General features: G+C 41.0%; 1 protein-coding gene across 3 annotated transcripts in view; it reads left to right on the top strand.

The window, feature by feature from the left end:
• The window catches only part of AMN1 (antagonist of mitotic exit network 1 homolog), a 60,663-nt gene that overhangs the window by 7,324 nt on the left and 28,539 nt on the right, over nt 1–24,800 (top strand). The window contains exon 1 of one of the 3 annotated variants that reach the window (XM_074403032.1): nt 20,224–20,282. The exons of the other annotated variants lie outside the window; for them this stretch is intronic. Within the exon in view, the coding sequence (XP_074259133.1) occupies nt 20,251–20,282 (32 nt within the window). The 5' untranslated portion in view covers nt 20,224–20,250. Of the gene's footprint in view, nt 1–20,223; nt 20,283–24,800 lie in introns of those variants that run through there. 3 annotated transcript variants of the gene reach the window in all.

The following is a 24,800-nucleotide window of genomic DNA, read 5'->3' as shown; positions in this document are numbered from 1 at the left end:
AAAAAATGTCAACAACTGTAACATGTTAACAATAGCCCCAGAGGTTTGGGGGGTGGGAGGTGGAGGGTAGAGAGAGAAAGAGAGAGAAAGAGAGAGAGAGAGAGAGAGAGAGTGTGTGTGTGTGTGTCTGTGTGAGAGAAAGGCCTGATAATAGTCAACTTGTCAGAAGAGGGACCACACCCTATGCAATACAGTCGATTTCATTATGAGTCAAAACAGGGACCACACCCTATGCAATACAGTCGGTTTCATTATGAGTCAAAACAGGGACCACACCCTATGCAATACAGTTGGTTTCATTATGAGTCAAAACAGGGACCACACCCTATGTAATACAGTCGGTTTCATTATGAGTCAAAACAGGGACCACACCCTATGCAATACAGTCAATTTCATTATGAGTCAAAACAGACTGACTTTTGAAAGGAAAGCATAAGACCAGCATGCAATGGTAGTCACATGTAATTTTACTTTGTTGCCAGGCCATGATGGCAGATGTTGCTATGTGCAGTGTGTTGTTGCTGTGTGCAGGCTGCTGATCCTGGCAGCAGTGGCAGCAGTCTGGGTGGTACATACTTGATTAGCAGCATCATTGCAGTCTATTCCATTAGCGAATGAGCCATTACCCCGGACATCTGTCTGATTGTCAACTGTGATTTGTTTTCACAGTTCACAGTCCTAAAGAGGAGTGTCTGTAATCCGCTAGTTTGTATTCTTCCAAGTGGCAGACCAGGTGACATTGTCAACAGTCCAAGAGTCAGTAAAAATATAATATGCCTTGACCAAGGACTGTTGTTTGTTGACTAAGACAGATGTTGGCAAACTTTGTAGGCTCCACCTACAGTGTCACTTTAGCCTCTCTTCCCCACTGGGGACTTTACCCAGACCCCATCAGTTGCATTTGGTTGCCTTTTTGCCCTAAGGGATCAGAGACCAAGGAGCTTAATGTGTGCGCAAGTTATGAATTATAGCAACAGCCAACAGGAGACTGCTGTTCACCAGCTGGAAGTGTGGGGAATGCAAAGTGGCAGGAAGGCTGGCTCACAGGGAATGCTGAGGGTGGTGAGGATGATATTTCTCCCTTGCTGCCTACTCCTATATTGATGCCACCCCAGTATTGATGCCTGAGCATCAGATACCCAGGTTCCTCCCCTGGGTACCTCCCACTGAGCATCCAGGCCCAGAGGTCCTTTTCTTTGTGCCCCAGTGGAAACCACTACATTTTACTCCACAGTCCTTGATAATTTTGGCCACCTGTATGCCCAGCACCTCATCATCCTCACCAATCCAATCAGACTGTGGCAGGAGCCAGATATATAAGCAGCTGGCTTTGCACTGTTAGGGAAGACTCCGCATTTACTTTTGCTTTGAGAGACTGCTCACCTGTGGCTCAACCAAATAAACTTTTAACATTTTTAGTCTACCAAATCGAAGGGTCCTCATTATTGATACCACTTATTTCAGTAGTAGGAATTAATTGCATGGCAAACCACAGTCATATTGCCTCTTAACTGTAGCCACAGGGCTTAATACTCAACTGTCATAATAACATTCCTTCCTCCTCTCCAATGGAGGACAGTGAATAACAACCAAAACACCACTCAGGTGGCTTATTTCAATTCTACTTCTAATCATTCAGCCTCATGAATAGGTAGATCAGTGGGAGACCCTTATGCCTTCACCCACCACCTGAGTGACAGCATTCACTACCAGATCTTAGGGAATCTTCTCATACCCCGAAACCTGGCCCACAACACCTTCATCCTTCCTTTTCCGTAATGCCATGTCTCTGTCAGCGTTTAATTTTTATTGCCAAACTGTGAGATCTAGGATTTGATTTGATTTTGATTTTACATTACATATATGCTAACAGGTTAGACAGTTACTTGTTTTTTTGTTTTTTGTTTTTTTTTTTTTGAGACGGAGTCTTACTCTGTTGCCCAGGCTGCAGTGCTGTGGTGTGATCTCGGCTCACTGCAACCTCCACCTCCTGGGTTCAAGCAATTCTCCTGCCTCAGCCTCCTGAGTAGCTGGGATTACAGGCACCCGGCACCACACCCAGCTAATTTTTTTGTATTTTTAGTAGAGGCCAGACTTGTCTTGAACTCCTGACTTCAGGTACTCCACCCACCTCAGCCTCCCAAAGTGCTGGGATTACAGGTGTGAACCACCACGCCTTTCCTAGACAGTTACTTTGTTTCATGAATTTTGAAAGAAGACACAAGATTCCTGGGTTAAAGATAAAGGACTTTGTTACTCACAGCACAAGCAACATGAGCATTAGCATGATTGCTTCAGATCCCCTTTACCCCACATTTTACAGAGCAACATAGAGGATGGATGGGTGGATGCCTACACATGCTGTGTGTATGTTATAGGAGAGAAGTAGTGTGCTTGGGAAATATACTGTTTTATGGCAAACAGTAAGCAAACTTTCCCTCTTGAGGGGAAACAATACTCCATCTCTCAAAATTGCTCACTGCAAATGCAACCTTCTTAAAAATGGCCCAAATAAAGAGCAGTTAAGGCCTTACATTCTTGGCATACGCAGAAAGACACAAAGGGAGTGCAAAAGACCTAATTATGGCCACCAGCCATGAGTTGGGAAACTACCTCACCTCAATTTTTCATACATTTCAACAATTTTATTTTCTTTAATACATGAATATTAACTCCATAGTCACTTCCATCCCCAAAATTGTTTTGGAATCCATTGGGATGGAAAGAACTGGTACTCAAAAGTAAGCAAACTTAAAATGACCAATTCATTTGAAAATAGACAGAGTATATATTTGAAAGAAGAGGAGTCATGGCATTTCTTATTAATGGGATCAAGATGTTTGCTGGTTTTGAGATAGGATCTGTTGACCAGGCTAGAGTGTAGTGGTATAATCACAGCTAATAGCAGCCTAGAACTTCCAGGCTCAAGTGATCCTCTACCCTCAGCCTCTTGAGTAGCTGGGGCTACTAGAGTAGGACAACTTGCTATATGTAATTTTTTTTTTTTTTATAGAGACAGAGTCTTACTTTATTGCCCAGGTGGATCTTGAACTCCTGGGTACAAGTGATCTTTCCACCTTGGCCTCTCAAAGTGCTGGGATTATAAGTGTGAGCCACCACATCCAGCCCCAGATGTTTTTTTGTTTATTTGTTTGTTTGTTTTGAGACAGAGTCTCACTCTGTCACCCAAGCTGGAGTGCAATGGCACAATCTCAGCTCACTGCAACCTCCTCCTCCCGGGTTCAAGTTATCTTCTTCCTGAGTAGCTGGAATTACAGGTGCCTGCCACCATGCCCGGCTAATATTTTATATTTTTAGTAGAGATGTGGTTTCACCCAGGTGCGTCTTAAACTGCTGACCTCAGATGATCCGTCTGCCTCAGCCTCCCACAGTGCTGGGATTACAGGTATAAGCCACCATGCCTGGCCAGTTGATTGTAAGTGGATGAAAAGATTGATGATAGTTTAAAAAGGTTTATGGGATGGCAGTGTGAGGCACCCCCATAGACCTCCTCCCAGTGAAATAAGCATAACTTTTGAAAATATAAAGCAAAACAACCATTTAAAGTCTTTGGAAATTCTCCTTAGGATATATAGAAAAGAAGAAACATTTATTAAATCTATTACAACTTTATAGGAACAATAAAAGTCTGTAGCATTTGAATGACAATCTGCTCTCTCCCTCCACTGCCTGCCCCCAGTTCAGCTTAACTGGAAGCTCCATTCCAGGGAGGTTGGCCAAGATCATGAGGCTACCCCTCCCTCCAGCTTTCGGTCAGGAGCTTCATAATCTTGAGAGGGGAAGGCTGCCAGCATTTCTCATCTCTCCCCACCCCAGATGCTAATGTAGACACTAAATTCTGAGTGTGTATGGCCAAGAGGTCAGAGGATTGTAGCTTTTATGCCACCTCCACTCATAGGGCAGAAGTTTTATCTAAGCATGGCATGAGGGGAATACTGGGTCCCAGTCTCCCTCATCACAGCTCATTTGTGGAGCAAAAGTTCTGTTCCAGAAGCAGCAATTCAAGAAGGCCAGAGGCTACTGCCCAGCACCCTGCTCCTGAAGTACAGTGTCACTCAGAGAGAGGGACATCATTGTCCCTGTTCTCAGTTCTGATATTGTAACTTAGAGATTTTTCTGAGGGAGTGGCAGGCCATGAAGCAGAAAGTCCCAAAGCTCTCCCTAAGATACTGACCTTATTTGAAATAGAGTATGGGGAAATTCAAGCCTAAGGGCACTCTCAAAGACAATGCAGATTTTGGCATTTAAGCAGTTAAAAAGAAGCTGGTAGCTTCACTTGAGACCTATACCATAGGTCAGCTAGTTTACCAGAGAGAACCAGGGAAGGAAATACCTAAGAGCCTGCTTGGGGGCAGGAAAAAAACTCAAACACTCACCTCAAAAACTACCCCTGCAGAGGAGCACAAGTGAATTGGGTATGATTGTGGAGCAATTTCTATCCCACGCATTGTCAAAAATAGTAGCGCAATCAATTACCAATGAGTGGAAGCTAGCCCCTGGATGTGGTACCAACAGAAAGTTAACAGTAATTAGAGAAAGAGATAGTAAAAAAGAGTTCTACTAAAACCAGTGTCATTGCAGCATGACAGTGACAGAGTGACCAAGGAGCAAAATCAGAGGTTGCATTCAGTGAGGGAAATAGACTTCACTAAAATAATCGGGCCAAGTCACTAAACAAACAAACAAGTAACAAAATGTCCCAGAGATCAGTGTCCACAGGTGCTAAACTATAGTATCTAAACTGTTTCATTTTCAACAAGACAAGCAAAGAAAGAAAATATGTTACCCAAACATGTAGGAAAAGCAGGCAACAGAAACTGCCTTTAAGAGGCCCTAGATACTGGACTTAGCAAAGAAGCCATTTAAATGTGTTCAAAGAACTAAAGAAAGACATGCTTAAAAGATGTAATGGGGAAATTAGTTGTATAAATCCAGATAAATCAATAATGACAGGAAGCAAATTAGTAGTTCTGAGGTATTACAACCCATAATTGATATTTGTGAGTAAAAGGAGGAATGGGGACTGGCTTCATTTTTTTTTTTTTTTTTTTTGAGGTGAGACAGAGTCTCACTCTTGTTGCCTAGGCTGGAGTGCAGTGGCATGATCTCAGCTCACTGTAACCTCTGCCTTTCTGGTTCAAGTGATTCTCCTGCCTCAGCCTTCCGAGTAGCTGGGATTACAGGTGCTCGCCATCATACCTGGCTAATTTTGTATTTTTAGTAGAGACAAGCTTTCACCATGTTGATCAGGCTGGTCTCGAACTCCTGACCTCAGGTGATCCGCCTACCTTGGCCTCCCAAAGTACTGGGATTACAGGCATGCACCACTGCATCCAGCTGGGACTGACTTCTTAATAGGGATAAGTTTTCTTTTGGGCTGATGAAAATGTTTTGAAACTAGATACAGGTGGTGGTTGCACAACATTGTAAATGTACAGAATGCCACTGAAGTGCACACTGTAAAATGATTAATTTCATATTATCTGACTTTCATCTCAACTTTTTAAAAGAAAAAAGTAAAGCAAAGTATGTTGACAGTGTTTCATCAAATAGACGATACCAATAAAGAGAAATTTTTTTTTTTTTTTTTTTTTTTTTTGAGGCAGAGTTTCGCTCTTGTTACCCAGACTGGAGTGCAATGGCGCGATCTCGGCTCACCGCAACCTCCGCCTCCTGGGTTCAGGCAATTCTCCTGTCTCAGCCTCCTGAGTAGCTGGGATTACAGGCACGTGCCACCATGCCCAGCTAATTTTTTGTATTTTTAGTAGAGAAGGGGTTTCACTATGTTGACCGGGATGGTCTCGATCTCTTGACCTCGTGATCCACCCGCCTCGGCCTCCCAAAGTGCTGGGATTACAGGCTTGAGCCACCACGCCCGGCCTAAAGAGAAATTATTTATAAAGGAAGAGAAGCAGGCTGTTTGTGGTGGCTCATACCTGTAATCCCAGCACTTTGGGAGGCCAAGGTGGGCGGATCACCTGAGGTCGGGAGTTCAAGACCAGCCTGACCAACATGGAGCAACCCTACTAAAAATATAAAATTAGCTAGGTGGGGTGGCACATGCCTGTAATCCCAGATACTTGGGAGGCTAAGGCAGGAGAATCGTTTGAGACAGTCTTGTCTCAACCTCCGCCCAGGAGGTGGAGGTTGCAGTGTCCCAAGATTGTGCCATTGCACTCCAGCCTGGGCAACAAGAGCAAAACTCTGTCTTAAAAAAAGAGAAAGAGAAGCAAATGAAAATTCTAGAATTGAAAAGTACAATAGCTGAAATTTTAAAAAATCACTAGAGGGACTCAACAGTAGATTTGAACTGGCAGGAGAAAGAATTAATGAACTTGAAGATAAATTATTAGAGGATATGCAGTTTAAAGAACAAAGAGAAAATAGGATGAAGAAAGCTGAACAGAAACTCAGAGGACCACAGGACACTGTTAAACATGTTAACGCAGGTATAATGGGAATAGCAGAACAAGAGAGAGAAAGAAACAGAAAAAATATTTGAAGAGGCTGGATGCAGTGGCTCGTGCCTATAATCCCAGCACTTTGGGAGGCCGAAGCCAGTGGATCACCTGAGGTCAGGAGTTCAAGACCAACCTGGCCAACATGGCAAAACCCTGTCTCTACTAAAAATTTAAAAAAATTAGCAAGGTATGATGGCAGGCATCTTTAATCCCAGCTACTTGGGAGGCTGAGGCAGGAGAATTGCTTGAACCTGGGAGGCGGAAGTTGCAATGAGCCGACATTGCACCATTGCACTCCAGCTGGACGAGAGAGCAAGACTGTCTCAAAAAAAAATTTTTTTTGAAGAAATAATTGCTAATAAACTTTCCAAACTTAATGAGAAACATTAACCTACACATCAAAGAAGCCTGATTAATTTCAAGTAGTATAAATGCAAAGTGATTTTCAAGAGAAAATCTTGAAAGCAGCAAGAGACATGTGTAAGGGAACCCTGGTAAGATTAATAGTGGAATTTTAATCAGAAATAATGGAGGTCAGAAGGTAGCGGGATGACATAATCAAATTGCTGAAAGTGGCCGAACACGGTGGCTCACGCCTGTAATCTCAGCACTTTGGAAAGCTAAGGATGGTGGGTCACCTGAGGCCAGGAGTTTGAGACCAGCCTGGCCAACATGGTGAAACCTCATCTCTACTAAAAATACAAAAATTAGCCAGGGGTGATGGCACTGGCCTATGATCCCAGCTACTTGGGAGGCTGAGGCACAATAATCACTTGAACCCAGGAAGCAGAGGTTGTGGTGAGCTGAGATTGACTGCACTCCAGCCTGGGCAACAGAGCAAGACTCTGTCTCCAAAAAAAAAAAAAAAAAATCACTGAAAGTAAAACCTCAATCAAGAATACGATAACTCACTGTATTAGTTCATTATGTCATTACTATAAAGAACTACCTGAGACAGGGTAATTTATAAAGAAAAGAGGATTAATTGGCTCACATTTCCATAGGCTGTACAGGAAACATGGCTGGGGAGGCCTCAGGAAGCAGGCCTGTCATATATGGCTGGAGCAGGAGGAAAAGACTGAAGTGGGAGGTGCTACATACTTTTAAACCAGCAGATCTTGTGAGAACTGACTCACTATCACAAGAACAATAAAGGGGATGTCTACCCTCATGATCCAATCACCTCCTACCAGGCCCCTCCTCCAACACTGGGAATTACAATTTGAAATGAGATTTGGGTGGGGACACAAATCTAAACCATATCACTCACTAAGCTATCTTTCAAACATTAAGGTGAAATAGATACGTGCAGCAGCTATACCCATAATCTTGGCTACTACTCAGGAGGCTGAGGCAGACCAGCCTGGGAAATTTAGCAAGACTCCATCTCTACAAAAAAAAAAAAATTCACTGGGTCCACACCAGTAGTCCTATCTACTCTGGAGACTGACGCAGGAGAATTGCTCTAATTGCCGGTAGTCCTATCTACTCCGGAGACTGAGGCAGGAGAATTGCTCTACCCCAGGAGTTTGAGGCTGCAATGAGCTATGATTATGCCACTGCACTTAAGCCTTGGTGACAGGGCAAGGCCCTGTCTCAAAAAAAAAGAAAAAAAAATTTTAAAGAAAGAAGCTGGGAGAATAAAAGAGAAAAAGCATATATTCTAGGCTGAGTGCAGTAGCTCACACTTGTAATCCCAGCACACTGGGAGGCCAAAGCAGGAGGATTGCTTGAGCTCAGGAGTTCAAGATCAGCCTGGGCAACATAGTGAGACCTCATCTCTACAACAAAATTAAAAAATGAGGTAGAAGGATCACTTGAGCCCAGGAGGTCAAGGCTGCAGTGAGTTGTGATCACACCACTGCATTCACACCTCGGTGATATAGCAAGACCCTGCTGCACACACACAAAAAGTATATATTCATGGTGCTTGTTACAGGTTGGTCTCAAACTCCTGGACTCAAGAGATATTCCCACCTTGGTCTCCAAAGTGCTGGGATTATAGGTGTGAGCCACTGCACTTGGCCTAGCTTCTTTAAAAGAGATAAAATTATATAAAGTAATAGTTACACCACTGTATTGGCTGAGTTTGTAACATGAGAATGCAAAAATTACAGTATGTTTATTAATCATGGCACACACACAAAAGAGGATGGAATAGAACTGTATTGAAGTAACATTTCTGTATTTCCCTTGAATGAAGCTAGGATAAATCTGAAGCTGATTGTGATAAGATGTATATGATAACTCCTAGAGCAACTACTAAGGAAATAAATATGTAGTGAAACTATTAAGAGAATTAAATAAGATATTAGAAAAAAATCACTTAATGTAAGAAAAGCAGTAAAGAAGAAATAGTAGAACAAAAAGATATGAAACAAAACAAAAAAATAAAACAACATGTAAATCTGTTGGTAACAGTAACAACATTAAATATGAATGACTTAAACAATCTAATTGAAAGGCAGAGACTGTCAGTCTGAATAAAAAGAACAAGATCCAACAGTGTTGAGAGGTAGGATCTTTAAGAAAATAAAAAATAAAAAAAGAACAAGATCCAGGCTGCGTGCAGTGGCTCATGCCTGTAATCCCAGCATTTTGGGAGGTAAAGACAGGTGGATCACCTGAGGTCAAGAGTTGAAACCAGTCTGACAACATGGTGAAACCCTGTCTCTACTGAAAATACAAAAATTAGCCAGGCATGGCCAGCTACATGGAGAATTGCTTGAAGCTGCAAGTCAGCTGTTGCAGTAAGTGGAGATCATGCCACTACACTCCAGCATGGGTGACAGAGTGAAACCCTGTCCAAAAAAAAAAAAAAAAGAACAAGATCCAGCCACATGCTGAGTACAGGAGACACAGTTTTTTTTTTCTTTTTTTTTTTTTTAAGACAGGATATTTATCTGTCGTCCAGGTTGGGGTTCAGTGGCACGATTTCCACTCGCTGCAACCTCCACCTCCTGGGTTCAAGGGATTGTCATGCCTCAGCCTCCTGAGTAGCTGGGATTATAGGAGTGCACCACTACATCTGGCTAATTTTTGTATTTTTAGTAGAGACAGGTTTCACCATATTGGCCAGGCTGGTAGGAGACACACTTTAGGTTCTAAGGTACATACAGGCGGAAAGTAAAAGGGTGGAAAAGGATATTTTATGCAAACAGCAACCGTAACAAAACTGGAGTGAATATACCAATATCAGACAAACTATATATTCAAACAAAAAAAGATTAGTAGATATAAAAAGAGGGTTTGGGGTTTTGTTTTGTTTTGTTTTTTTTAGATGGCATCTCACTCTGTCACCCAGGTTGGATGCAGTGGTGCCATCTAGGTTCACTGCACCCTCTACCTCCCAGGCTTAAGCAGTCCTCCAGGTCAGCCTCTCCCAAGTAGCTGGGATCACAGGCACACACCACTACACCCAGCTAATTTTTTGTATTTTTGGTAGAAACGGGTTTTCGCCATGTTGCCCAGGTTGGTCTCTAACTTCTGAGCTCAGGTAATCCACACACTCAGCCTCCCAGAGTACTTGGATTACAGGTGTGAGCCACTGTGCCTGGCCAAAAGAGACATTTTTAAGTGATAAAAGGATTAATCCATCAGGAAGATGTAACAATTACGAACATACATTTACCTAAAAACAGAGCACCAAAATCCATGAAGCAAAAACTGACAGAAATGAAGAGAGAAATAGACAATTCAGCAATAATAGTGAAGACTTTGACACCTCACTTTCCATAATGGATAGAACAACAAACAAAAGGCCTATAAAGAATTAGAATACTTGAGTATTACTAAAAACTAATCCAAACAGAGATCTCTAGGATGGTCCACCCAATATCAATAGAATATATGTTCTCTGTTATACCATAGAACAGGACTCAATAAGTTAAAAATGATGATAAGCATACAGTGTATGTTTTTAGATCACAATAGAACTAAATTAGGTATCAATAGCAAAGAAATTTGAAAGACTCACAAATATGCGGAAATTAAATAACATGCTCTTTAATAACCAGAGGGTAAGGAAGAAAGCACAAGGGATATTATAAAATGCTTTTGAGATGAATGAAACTGAAGAACAACATACTAAAACGTATAGGATGTGTGTAGTTAAATTAGTACTAGGCCAGGTGTGGTGGCTCATACCTGTAATCCAAGCACTTTGGAGGCCAAGGTGGGTGGATCACCTGAGGTCGGGAGTTCAAGACCAGCCTGACCAACATGGTAAAACCCATCTTTATAAAAAATAAAAATAAAAATAAAAATAAATAAATAAATTAGTACTAGAGGGAAATTTGTAGATGGTAAATGCTTATCTTAAAAAATAAGGGCCAGGCACAGTGGCTCATACCTGTAACCCCAACACTTTGGGAAGCTGAAGCGGGAAAACTGCTTGAGCCCAGGAGCTCAAGACCAATCTGGGCAACATAGTGAGACCCTGTCTCTAGAAGAAATTTTTTTAAAGATGATCCAGGTGTGGTGGTGCACACCTGTAGTCCCAGCTACTTGGGAAGCTGAAGTGGAAGGATTACTTAAGCCCAGGAGTCTGAGGCTATAGTGACCTATGATTGCACCACTGCACTCCAGCCTGGGTGTCAGAAAGAGATGCTGTCTCAGAAGGAGAAGGAGGAAGAGGATGATAAGGAAAACAGAGGAAGAAGAGGATGAGGAATAAGAGGAAAAGGAAGAAGAAGAGGAAGAAGAAGAAGGAAGAAGAGGAAGAGGGAAGAAGAGAAGAATCTGAAATATATAAGCTATTCTTTGACCTCAAGAAAATAGAAAAAGAAGAGCAAACTAAACCCAAAACAAGCAGAACGAAGGAAATGATAAATATTAGAGCAGAAACTAGTAAACTAGAGAACAGAAAAACAATAAAGGAAATCAATAAAACCAAAACTTGATTCTTTGAAAAGATCAACAAAATTGGCATTTAGCTGAATTGCCCAGAAAACGAGAGCACTCAAATTACCAAATCAGTAGTGAAAGAGGACACATTACTGGCAATCTTATAAATAAAAGGACTAATAGGCGGGGCATGCTGGCTCACACCTGTAATCCCACCATTTTGGGGGACCAAGGTGGGTGGATCAACTGAGGTCGGGAGTTCGAGACCAGCCTGATGAACATGTAGAAACTCCATCTCTATTAAAAATACAAAAAATTAGCTGGGCATGATGATGCATGCCTATAATCCCAGCTACTAGGTTGAGGTAGGAGAATTGCTTGAACCTGGAGGTGGAGGTTGCGGTGAGCCAAGATTGTACCACTGCACTCCAGTCTGGGCAACAAAAGCAAAACTCCGTCTCAAAAAAAAAAGGTACTGATAATTTTCTTATAGGACATACTATGAACAACTCTATAGCAATAAATTAGATAATGTAGATGAAAGACTCTCATAGACTAAGACTTTCATAGTTTTAGCTCTTACACTTAGGCCCACTTAGCGTTTTGAGTTAAATTTTGTATATGAAATCAGGTGGGGCTCAAGCTTCATTCTTTTAAATGTGGAGATCTAGTTATTCCAGAACCATTTGTTGCAAAGACTGTTATTTCCCCACTGAATTATTTGGCATCCTTGTTGAAAACCAGTTGATCATAACTGTGAGAGTTTATTTCTGAATTCTCAATTTTATTCCATTGGTTTATGTGTGTATCTTATGCTAGCACCACATTGTCTTGATTACTGTACCTCTGTAGCAAGTTTTGAAATAGAGATGTATCAGTCCTCCAAAATTGTTCTTCTTTTCAAGATTGTGTTTGACTGTTTATTCTAGGACTACCACATTTCCATATGAATTTTAGGTTCAGCTTGTGATTTCTGCAAAAAGCTCCCTGGGATTCTGATAGGATTTTGTTAAATCTGTGGATCAATTTACAAATTGTTGCCATCTAATATGGGCTGAATTGTGTTCCCTCAAAATTCATATATTGAAATGTTAAATCCCACCTCAGATTATGATTGTATTTATAGAGATGTAATTTAAAGATGTGATTAAGTTAAAATGAGGCGATTAGGGTGGGCCCTAATCCAGTCTGACTTTATAAAAAGAGGAAATATGGGCCGGGCGTGGTGGCTCACGCCTCAGCACTTGGGGAGGCTGAGGTGGGTGGATCACGAGGTCAAGAGATGGAGAGTGAAACCCCGTCTCTACTAAAAATACAAAAAATTAGCTGGGTGTAGTGGCGTGCACCTGTAGTCCCAGCTACTTGGGAGGCTGAGGCAGGAGAATTGCTTGAACCCAGGGGGAGGAGGTTGCAGTGAGCCGAGATGGCACCATTGTACTCCAGCCTGGGTAACAAGAGCGAAACTCCTTCTCAAAAAAAAAGAAAAGAAATAAGGATGCAGAGAGACACTACAGAGTTGTGCAAACAGAGGAAAGATTATGCAACTTTAGATCTGGCAGTGGTTTCCTAAAGATAACACAAAAAGGAGAAGCAACTAAAGAAAAAATACATGGCATATTGGCTGAGTAACAGTCAAAAATTACAAAATTTGCATGGAAAAAAATTACATGAAGGTGACTCAGTAACAAATAGAATTTATACTTTAGGAACTACAGATAATAGAACAATTTGAAAGGTATTTTAAAATAAATATGTTGGAAATAATTAAAATCAATAGCAGAACCAGTTATCCTTAAGGGAAGAATATGGATTAAAATAACACAGACTTTTTTCGTTTAAATTAGCAGACCCAGGAAAGAAAAATGTTGGCTGGGCATGGTGGCTCATGCCTGTACTTTAGGGACCACTTTGGGAGGCCGAGGTGGGCAGATCACGAGGTCAGGAGTTTGAGACCAGCCTGGCCAATATGGTGAAACCCTGTCTCTACTAAAAGTATGAAAAATTAGCTGGGTGTGGTGGCACATGCCTGTAGTCCCAGTTACTCGGGAGGCTGAGGCAGAAGAATTGCTTGAATCCGGGAGGTGGAGGTTGCAGTGAGCCAAGATTGTGCCATTGCACTCTAGCCTGGGCAACAAAGTGAGACTCTGTCTCAAAAAGAAAAAGAAAAATGTCATTGAAATAGTCTAAATTCCCTTGCATGTTTTAATGGACCATATGCTGGACTTTGACCACTTCTGTCTAAAATAAGACCTACTTGTCCCCCCCATTCTCTCATGCTTATTCACAATTAACTGGATATGGTACCCTGGGGTAATCATTGAAGTCATTATTGCAGGTTGGCCTTAACCTGCTGCTTAGAGTACTGTCTATGTAGCCTTAATGAAATGCTTTGAGAGACAGATTGAACAGATTTGATTTCAGCTTCTGTTGGTCAAATTAATTAGAGTAACTGACAAGGTGTCATACTTAAATGTATTTGAGCTCAGCCAAGAACAGGTTGGAGTGGGTTATTGGGAGAGGAATTTTCCATGGATCTGCCCATTCTCCTGGCTTTGTAAAAAAAAAAAAGTGCAAGGCCCTTCTGTCTCTCTGGTTATCAGTTAAAAGAAAAACAAACCCCACAAAAATGCAAGCCTCTGATTGCTGTCTACCTTGGCCATTTCTCAAGGTTGTATTTGTAGCAAGCAAGCTTGAAGGAAGAAGTACTGTCTCCCCATGAACAAACAGCAGACTTGCTTCAGATTCCTATAAAAGCAGCACATTTCCCAAGCCCAGGGTTCCTCTCTTTTAACTGAACCCACTACATAGGCAAATGTTTTAGTCAGTTCAGGCTGCTCTAACAAAGTACCATAGTCCCAGTGGCATATAAACAACAGAATTTTATTTCTTCTCGTTCTGGAGTCTGAAAATTCAAGATAGGGGTACCAGCATGGTTGGGTTCATGGGAAGGCCCTCTTCTGGGTTGCAGTCTGGAAACTTTTTATTGTATCTTTACATGGTAGAAAGAGAGCTAAAGAACTTTCTGGGGTCTTTTTTTAAAGGGAATTAATTCCATTCATGATTGCTCCATTCTCATGACCTAATTACCCCCTAAAGGCCCTATTACATTGGAGTTAGGATTTCAACATATGAATTTGAGTAGTACACAAACATTCAGCTCATGACAGCAAGCATTTATCTAGGCCCACCAACATCATGCCCATGAGACCTGCAGAGCAGGGAAGAACCAACACAAACACGAAGCCCCAACTACTCCTCTTGTCATAAGTAATAAAGTCCTTTTACTCTGGTCCAGGACTCTCATGTTTTCTGCCAGCATTCATGAAATAGTAATAGGTTAACTTGTATGCTTGTAAGTAGGGTACAATCACAAACCCTTCATAATTTTTGACGTTCACAAAAATCAATTCCTGCTTCCTCATTTTCTCTTGCCACTGCTATGGAAGAAGTGCCTTATGCCTCCCACCATGATTCTGAGGCCTCCCCAGCCATGTGGAACTATAACTATAGAGGATCTGGCAAGATGGCCAAATAGGAACAGCTCCAGTCTGCAGCTCCCAGTGAGACCAATGCAGAAGGCATGTGATTTCTGCGTTTCCAACTGAGTGGCACCTGGAGCCCCAGTGAGACAGAACCATTGACTCCCCTGGAGAGGGGGCTGAAGCCAGGGAGCCAGGTGGTCTTGAGATGCTCAGTGGCTCCCACTCCCATGGAGCCCAACAAGCTAAGAACCACTGGCTTGAAATTCTCACTGCCAGCACAACAGTCTGAAGTTGACCTGGGATGACTAAGCTTGGTGTGGGGAGGTGTGTCCACCATTACTGAGGCTTGAGTAGGCATTTTTCCCCTCACAGTTCTAAGGAGGCTGAGAAGTTCATACTGGGTGGAACTCACCAAAGCACAACAAAGAGGCTGTGGCAGACTGCCTCTCTAGATTCCTCCTCACTGGGTAGGGCATCTGTGAAAGAAAGGCAGCAGCCCTGGTCAGGGGCTTATGGATAAAACCCCCATCTCCCTGGGACAGAGCACCTGGGGGAAGGGGAGGCTGTGGGCACAGCTTCAGCAAATTTAATCATTCCTGCCTGCCAGCTCTGAAGAGAGCAGCTGATCCTGACAAGGAGGATTCTCCCAGCACAGCCCTCAACCTCTGCTAAAGGACAGACTCCCTTCTCAAGTGGGTCCCTGATCCTCATGCCTCCTGACTGGGAGAGACTTCCCAAAAGGGGTTGACAGAAATCTCATACAGGAGAGCTCTGGCTGGCATCAGGCCAGTGCCCTTCTGGAACAGAGCTTCCTGAGGAAGGAGCAGGCAGCAGTCTTTGCTTTTCTGCAGGCTCAACTGGTGATACCCAGGCAAACAGGTTCTGGACCTCCAGCAAACTGCAGCAGACCTGCAGAAGAGAGGCCTGACTGTTAGAAGAAAAACTAACAAACAGAAAACAATACCATCAACATCAACAAAAAGAACCCCCACACAGAAACCCCATCCAAAGGTCATTAGCCTCAAAGATCAAAAGTAGATAAATCCACAAAGGTGAGGAAAAACCAGTGCAAAAATGCTGAAAATTCCAAAAACCAGAATGCCACTTCTCCTCTAAATGATCGCAACTCCTCTCCAGCAAGGGCACAAAACTGGACAGAGAATGAGTTTGACGAATTGACAGAAGAAGGCTTTAGAAGGTGGGTAATAACAAACTCCTCTGAGCTAAAGGAGCATGTTCTAATCCAATACAAGGAAGCTAAGAACCTTGGTAAAAGGTTACAGGAACTGATAACTAGAATAATCAGTTTAGAGAAGAACATAAATGACCTGCTGGAGCTGAAAAACACAGCATGAGAACTTCATGAAGCATATACAAGTATCAATAGCCAAATCTATCAAGCGGAAGAAAGGATAGCAGAGATTGAAGATCAATTTACTGAAATAAGGTGTGAAGACAAGATTAGAGAAAAAAGAATGAAAAGGAACAAACAAAGCCTTCAAGAAATATGGGACTATGTGGAAAGACCAAACCTATGATTGATTGGTGTACCTGAAAGTGACAGAGAGAATGGAACCAAGTTGGAAAATGCACTTCAGGATATTACCCAGGAGAACTTCCTTAACCTAGCAAGACAGGCCAACATTCAAATTCAGGTTGAACAATGAGAACACATGGACACAGGAGGGGAACATCACACACCAGGGGGCAAGGGAAGGGAGAGCATAGAACAAATACCTAATGCATGCAGGGCTTAAAACCTAGGTGATGGGTTGATAGGGGCAGCATACCACCATGGTACATGTATAATGTAACAAACCTGAATGTTCTGCACATGTATCTCAGAACTTAAAATAAATTTTAAAAAGATAGCTATAAATCTTAGTTACAAAGAAATCCCAGTTTCTGATACTGCCTCTTTTGAGTTAAATTGGACAGTATGTAGACAGATTAGAAGATACCATGGTAGAGTCTTGAATTTAAACAAGTTTAAAGTACCTTGATGCTAGAGAATAATTTATTTAATCTTTCTTCATAAAGAATGTGTTTATCCAGAAATACCATTTGATCCAGCAATCCCATTACTAGGTTTATACCCAAAGGAATATAAATCATTCTATTATAATGAATGTTTGTTTATTGCACACATATGTTTATTGCAGCACTATTCCCAATATCAAAGACATGGAACCAACCCAAATGATAGATAGACTGGATAAAGAAAATATGGTACATATACACCATGGAATACTATGCAGCCATAAAAAGAAATGAAATCATGTCCTTTGCAGGGACATGGATGAAGCTGGAAGACATCATCCTCAGCAAACTAACACAGGAACAGAAAACCAAACACAGCATTGTTCTCATAAGTGGGAGCTGAACAATGAAAACACATGGACACAGGGAAGGGAACAACACACCTGAGGCCTGTAGTGGGGCGGGGGGGAGCGAGAAGAGGGACAGCACCGGGACAAATAGCTAATGCATGTGGGGCTTAATACCTAGGTGGATATCTAAGAACTTAAAGTAAAATAAAAATTATTTTTAAAAATCAATTCCTGGTGGTTTGTAAGTCAAAAAGTAAAAGTGAAACAATAACTTAATGTAATTCTTCTAGAAGAAAACATAGGAGAATATCTTCATGAACTTAGGACAGGGAAGGAAAATTTATAAACAGGACAAAAAATCACTTGCTGTATAGGAAAACACTGATAATTTGGACTATATTAGAATATATTCTTCAGCAAAAGACATGATTAAGAAAGTGGAAAGGCAATCCACAGAATGGGGGAATATATTTGCAACAGATATAACAAACAGAAGGTTTATATCCAGAATATAACATGAATTCCTATATATCAGTAAGAAGCATAACCCAAAATGAAACAGGGCAAAATCCTTAAGTAGATACTCCACAAAAGAAGATATCCAACTAGACAATAAAAAGATGAATGTGTACTCATATTAATCAGAGATTGCAATTTAAAGCCACATTGCATTGCTATTATACATTCACTAACATGGCTAAAATGTAAAAGACTAACAATGCCAAATGTTGGCAAGGATACAGACCACAGGAATGCTCATTCACCAATGGTAGGATTGTGATTGGGCACAACCACTTTGGAAAACTGGAATTAAGCTGAACATATGTCTACTCTATGAGCCAGCAGTTCCACTGCTAGGTGTATATATATATATGTATATACATATACATATATATATACTCAGATACATACTCAGAAACATACGTGTGTACCAAAAGACATGTCTAAGAATATTCATTTTAATATTCATAATAGTAAAGAGTTAGAAACAACCCAACTATATAGTCACTGTAGAATAAATTGGTAAACAACAGAATATGATACATCAGTGAAAATGGACATGAACAACGTGAAAATTGAAATGAGCACTCTATAGCTACCTGCAAAAATGCAGATGAATTTCACAAACATAATATTGAGCAAAAGAAACCAAGAAAAAATGATGGAGCAATACTGAAACCAAACAGAATAGTCTGTAAAGTAAAAACCATGAATATGGATAGAGACATTACTTAATGATAAAAGGAATATTCCACAAGAAAATGTGACCATGAATTTGCAACTAACACCACAGTCTTATGAAAAGGAAACCTGTCATGTAGTTTAGTCAAATTTAGTCATGTTAGGAAACTTAATATGCTACTCTTAAATTTTATAAATATAGAAAACAGCTCACAGTATGGTCAGGTGGCTCGGACCGAGCAGGGTTTTCCTTATTCCAGTGGATTTTGTAGAATACACTGCCAGTCTCTTGTCTTTTTTTTTTTTTTTTTTTTTTTTTTTTTTTTTTTTTTTGAGATGGCGTTTTGCTGTCATTGCTCAAGCTGGAGTGCAATGGCACGACTTCAGATCACCACCATCTCCACCTCCTGGGTTCAAGCAATTCTCCTGCCTCAGCCATCTAAGTAGCTGGGATTACAGGCATGTGCCACCATGCCCAGCTAACTTTGTATTTTTACTAGAGACAGGGTTTCTCCATGTTGGTCAGGCTGGTCTCAAACTCCTGACCTCAGGTGATCCGCCCACCTCGGCCTCCCAAAGTGCTGGGATTACAGGCGTGAGCCACTGCGCCCATCCCAGTCTCTTGTCTTTTATTCACCATGGCTTCTTCTGATATCCAGGTAAAAGCACTGATGAAGTGTGCCTCAGGCCGGGCTTTTGAGCTGATTCTCAGACCCCAGTCAAAATAATTTATCCCAGAGTTCCTCATTTCCCCTCCAAAGAAGAAAGATATTTCGCTGGAGAAAATTGAGAATAAATTAGAAGCTTCAGAAAAAAGACACAAGCCCTGCAAAGCTAAGATCTTGAAGCAGCTTGCTGAAAAATGAAAGCAGGAGAAAAAAGTGCTTCCAGGAAAAAAAAAAAAAAAAAAGAGAGAACAGCTACAAAATGGAAGCTAATAAAGAGAACAGGAAGTCGCAAATGGCTACCACACTGGAGTGTTTGCAGAGAAAGATAAGCACATTGAAGAAATGCAGAAGAGCAAAGAATCCAGATATCCTGCTGATGAGACTGAAGCTAATTTGTTCTGAGAACTGACTTTCTCCCCACTCTTCTTCCTGAATGTCCAGACTATGGCCAGTGTCATTTTATTTTTTGCTCCTAGCAAACATTCTAGCTGACATAAGACTAGATAGGTAGATTCAGACTACATGATGTTGTTTTAGGAGCTAAAGGGAAGAAACTAAGAGTTTTAATCTTTCTAAAGTCTTGGTCTTTCTAACATAGCTATTTTTCTTGTTGCATCTTTACTACTTCAGTACACTTGGTATACTGGGTTAATGGCTAGTACTGTATTGGCTTTGCAAAACATTTTGTGCAAAGAGTACGTAGTGGCTTCTTTTGAACTGTTAGGTACTGAATATTTGTTCATTTTTAAATCCCAATTCTGTCCTAATTTTACCAGATGCTACTGTACTTGAATGGTTAATAAAATTGCACAGTGTTGTTGGTGGCAGTGACTGACTTCTTTCTATTCAGGTAATAAGTTATCAAGACCCTCCTAGTTTATATTTTTTTTCAGGTAGAGCCTTTAGGTCGATGGAAATAACCAGCACACACACTACTGCAAAGTCTCTGCTTTTGAGTTTCTTGCTCCAGAGTTGTTTATATTGTCTTCTTCGACAATCATTGCTGTTTCAATGCCTCGACCGTGATCAGCTGTTGCTATATTCTTTCAAATGTTTATTTGCAAACAATCTTTTTTTGTTCTGTGTTACTGTTTAAAAGGCAGATTAAGGCTGAGCACAGGGCTCATGCCTGTAATCCCAGCAGTTTGGGAGGCCAAGGCAGGAGGCTAACTTGAGCCCAGGAGTTCAAGACCAGCCTGGACAACATATAGAGACCCCATCTCTACAAGAAATACAAAAAATTAGCTGATTGTGGTGGTGCATGCCTGTAACCCAACTATTTGGGAGGCTGAGGTAAGAGGATCACTTGAGCCTTGGAGATTGAGGCTGCAGTGAGCTGTGATCATACCACTACACTCCAGCCTGGGCAACAGAGTGAGACCTTGTCTCAAGATAAATAAATAAATACAAATTTTAAAGGCAGATTAAAGGCACAAATGGTGTTTCTAGAGAAGAGTTTAGAGGGAATCTTAAGCTTCCTCTTGGAGATATTTAGTGGTTTGCTTGCATCATGTTACAGGTGGGGGTGTGTTCTAATACTTTCCTGCCATAGAAGCGATAATTTGAGAATTGAAATCTTTTTTTGGCCTGTTTTCTTTACCCCCCACTCATAGTACAGCTTTGAGAGAATCACAATACTAAAATAACTTTCCATACTGCTGTAGCAACTTCTGTGAAATGATTTAAGGGAACTTTATATTTTTAAAAAATAATTTATTTATAGATATATATAAGTATTAAAAGTATAAAATTATGGACAGGAACTATTTTTAAAACTTAATGGTGGTAATTGTCTCTACAAAGAGAGATATGTAGAGTAAACAAGGCAAGTATACAAATGAGTCTTTAATTTTATCTGAAAAAAAAATTTTTTTTTTTAAGACAAGGTCTAGCTCTGTCATCCAGGCTGGAGTGCAGTGGTGCAGCCACAGCTCACTGCAGCCTCAACCTCGTGGGCTTAAATGATCCTCCCACCTCAGCAGCCCCCCAGCCCCCCAGGTAGCTGGGACTACAAGTTCACACCACCACACCCAGCTAATTTTTGTATTATTTGTAGAGACAGGGTTTTGCCATGTTGCCCAGGCTGGTCTTGAACTCCTGGGCTCAAGTGAGCCTCCTGCCTCAGCCTCCCAAAGTGCTGGGATTACAGGTATAAGCTACCATGCTTGACCTTAATCAGAAATGTTTTGTCTTGAGATATCTGACATAAATATGATAAAAGAGTAATAAAATTCTAGGTTTGGGGTACATAGATGTATATCATCCTATTTTATATTTCTGTATTTTTGAAATTATTATAAAACAAGAATAAGCAAAAACTTGGAGAAATGAAAGGAAAACTTGATTTTAAATTACAAATATCATAAATAGAAATTACACATATTTAGTAGAAAAATGAGAATATAGTAGAATTAGATAATGCTGTAAATAAACATATGCACCAAACATATTTGTAGGCAAACACATACACATACATGGAGAGAGATAGTTATACACACACATAAATATAAGACACAGAGAGAACATTACATCTCTCATGTAGATAGTATACATTCTCTAAATACATAGAGCATGTGTTTGGCCACGATAAAGAGCGCTTACACATTTGTCAAAAAATAACAAAATGGTCCTCAAAAAACTAAAAATGGAACTACTGTATAATTCAGCAATTCATTACTGGGTAAATGTGCAAAAGAAAAGAAGTAAATACATAGAAGAGATATCTGCACTCTCATGTTTATTGCAGCACTATTTGTAATAACCAAAATATGGAATCAGTGGATGAATGAACAAAGAAAATGTGGTACAGTACATATACACAATGGAATATTATTCAGCCACTAAAAAATAATGAATTTGACTAGTTGCAGTGACTCATACCTGTATTCCTAGCACTTTGGGAGGCTAAGGTGGGCAGATCATGAGGTCAAGAGTTCGAGACCAGCCTGGCCAAAATAGCGAAACCCCATCTCTACTAAGAATACAATAATTAGCTGGGTGTGGCGGCGTGTGCCTGTAATCCCAGCTACTCGGGAGGCTAAGGCAGGAGAATCACTTGAACCCGGGAAGCAGAAGTTGCAGTGAGCTGAGATTGCACCACTGCACTCCAGCCTGGGTGACAGTGCAAGACTTCGTCTCAAAAAAAGTAAAATAAGCCGGGCGCGGTGGCTCACGCCTGTAATCCCAGCACTTAGGGAGGCTGAGGCGGGTGGATCACGAGCTCAAGAGATCGAGACCATCCTGGTCAACATGGTGAAACCCCGTCTCTCCTAAAAATACAAAAAATTAGCTGGACGTGGTGGCGCGCGTGCCTGCAATCCCAGCTACTCAGGAGGCTGAGGCAGGAGAATTGCCTGAACCCAGGAGGCGGAGGTTGCGGTGAGCCGAGATCGTGCCATTGCACTCCAGCCTGGGTAACAAGAGCGAAACTCTATGTCTAAAAAAAAAAAAAAAAGTAAAATAAGATAAAATAAAATAATAATGAAATCTTACTCAAGTGTGGTAAGCATGCCTCTAGAGGCTGAGGGAGGAGGATCTCTTGAGCCCAGGAGGTTAAGGCTGCAGTGAGCTGTGATTGCACCATTGTACTCCAACGTAGGCAACAGAGCAAGACCCCATCTTGGGAGAGAAGGAGGGAGGAAGGAAGGGAAGGAAGCAAGGAAAGCAGGGAGGGAAGGAATGAATTCTCATATGCAGCAACATGGATGGAACTAGAGCTCATTATGTTAAGTGAAGTAAGCCAAACACAGTAAGACAAGTGTCACGTGTTCTCATTCGTATTTGGGAGCTAAAAAAAGTGGATATCATGAAGATAGCAAGTAGATGGGTGGTTAACAGAGGCTGGGAAGTGTAGGGAATGGGGTCATAGAGAGAGGTTGATTAATGGGTATAAATACACAGATAAAAGAAATAGTAGTGTTCCATAGATCACTAGGGTGACTATAGTTAATGATAATCTATTTTACACTTCAAAAAAGTTAGAAGAGAATAATTTGAGTGTTCCTAGCATAAACGAAAGATAAATATTTAAGGTGATGCATAACCCAATTACCCTGATTTGATCTTTATACATATGAACATGACAAATTATCACATGTACCCTGAAAATATGTACATCTATTATGCATCAGTTTTAAAATAAAACAGGCAAAGGATATATACAGTATGGACTTTATAGAAAAGCATATCCAGTAATGCAGTGTAGTTAACAAAATAAATTTAAAAGAAAAGAAAAGAAAAGCATATTCAGGGCCAGGCACAGTGGCTCATGCCTGTAATCCCAACACGTTAGGAGGCTGAGGCAAGCAGATCATGAGGTAAGGAGTTCAAGACCAGCCTGACCAACATGGTGAAACCCCTACTCTACTAAAAATACAAAAATTAGTTGGGCGTGGTGGCAGGTGCCTGTAATCCTAGTACTTGGGAGCCTGAGGCAGGAGAATTGCTTGAACCCCAGAGGTGGAGGGTGCAGTGAGCCAAAATTATGCCCTTGCACTCCATCCTGGGTGACAAGAGCAGGACTCCATCTGAAAAATAAAAATAAAAAAATAAAAATCCAGATAGCCAGCAAGCTCATGTAAGGATGTTAAGTTTACTAGTAGTTAGAAAAACACAAGTTAAAGTAATAGCAAGACACCGTTTTCACCTGTTAGGCTTTCCAACAGTTAAGAGTAGGTGATCCTGAAAACATAGTGCTGAGTGAAAAGAAACAAATCTATGACAAGTCCCATGTATACAAATCAGAAAGCATGCATACAACAAATATGTTAAAGGAAATATACAATGAAAAGATACACATTAAACATTAGAATGGTTTCCTAGAATAGTGAGGAATGGGAGTGGGAAATAGAGATAAGAAAGTGACAGAAAAAAATGAATGAATAAATAAAATTAAAATTAAACATAAAATAAGTCAATAAAACTAGCCGTAATACCTATTGCTGGAAGGATGTAGAGGAAAAGGAGCCTTCTAACACTACCAATAGAAATATAAAGTGTTTTCCAGACTTTCTGAAAAATAACCTGACAATATATTCTAGAAATAGTGGTAATGCTTGTCGGCATGGGGGTCACTAATTAGATGATCCATACTGTGAAATATGATGTGGCCATTCAAGGAACATCAGAACTGTGCTTAATGCCTTGAAGGGATTTCATTAGATATTGAATGAAAGATAGTGTAGAAAAGTAAGTGTACAGTGGTGCCATTTTAGGAGACAATGACCCTCCCCAACACAAGCCTTTAAGAGAGAGAGAGAGTGTGTGTGTGTGTGTGTGTTTGTGTGTGTGTGTGTGTGTTTGTGTGTGTGTACATGCACAGAGAAAAGTAAGAATATATGCTACATTGGTGCGGAGAGCTAAACTAATGGAGAGGGAAGAATAAGAGAGGAAACTGTGTAGGCAACCAAAAGTAAAAATTAAAATTGCACTAAAAAATTAATCACAGGTGGCTGGGCACGGAGGCTCATGCCTGTAATCCCAGCTGTTTTGGAGGCCAAGGCAAGCGGATCACAAGGTCAAGAGATCGAGACCATCCTGGCCAACATGGTAAAGCCCTGTCTCTACTGAAAATACAAAAATTAGCTGGGTGTAGTGGTATACACCTGTAGTCCCAGCTACTTGGGAGGCTGAGGCAGGAGAATTGCTTGAACCCGGGAGGCGGAGGTTGCACTGAGCCAAGATCTCGCCACTGCACTCCAGCCTGGGTGACAGAGTAAGACTCAGTCTAAAAAAAAAATATATGTATATATATATATATTAATTACAGGTATAAGACCACAGTCATTCATGAATGTAAAATTTTGTATATGT

This window comes from Saimiri boliviensis, chromosome 7, assembly GCF_048565385.1.
Source record: "Saimiri boliviensis isolate mSaiBol1 chromosome 7, mSaiBol1.pri, whole genome shotgun sequence".
Classification (NCBI taxonomy): domain Eukaryota; kingdom Metazoa; phylum Chordata; class Mammalia; order Primates; family Cebidae; genus Saimiri; species Saimiri boliviensis.
The sequence above is the reverse complement of the archived record's forward strand: the minus strand, read 5'-3'. Positions and strand labels throughout refer to the sequence as shown.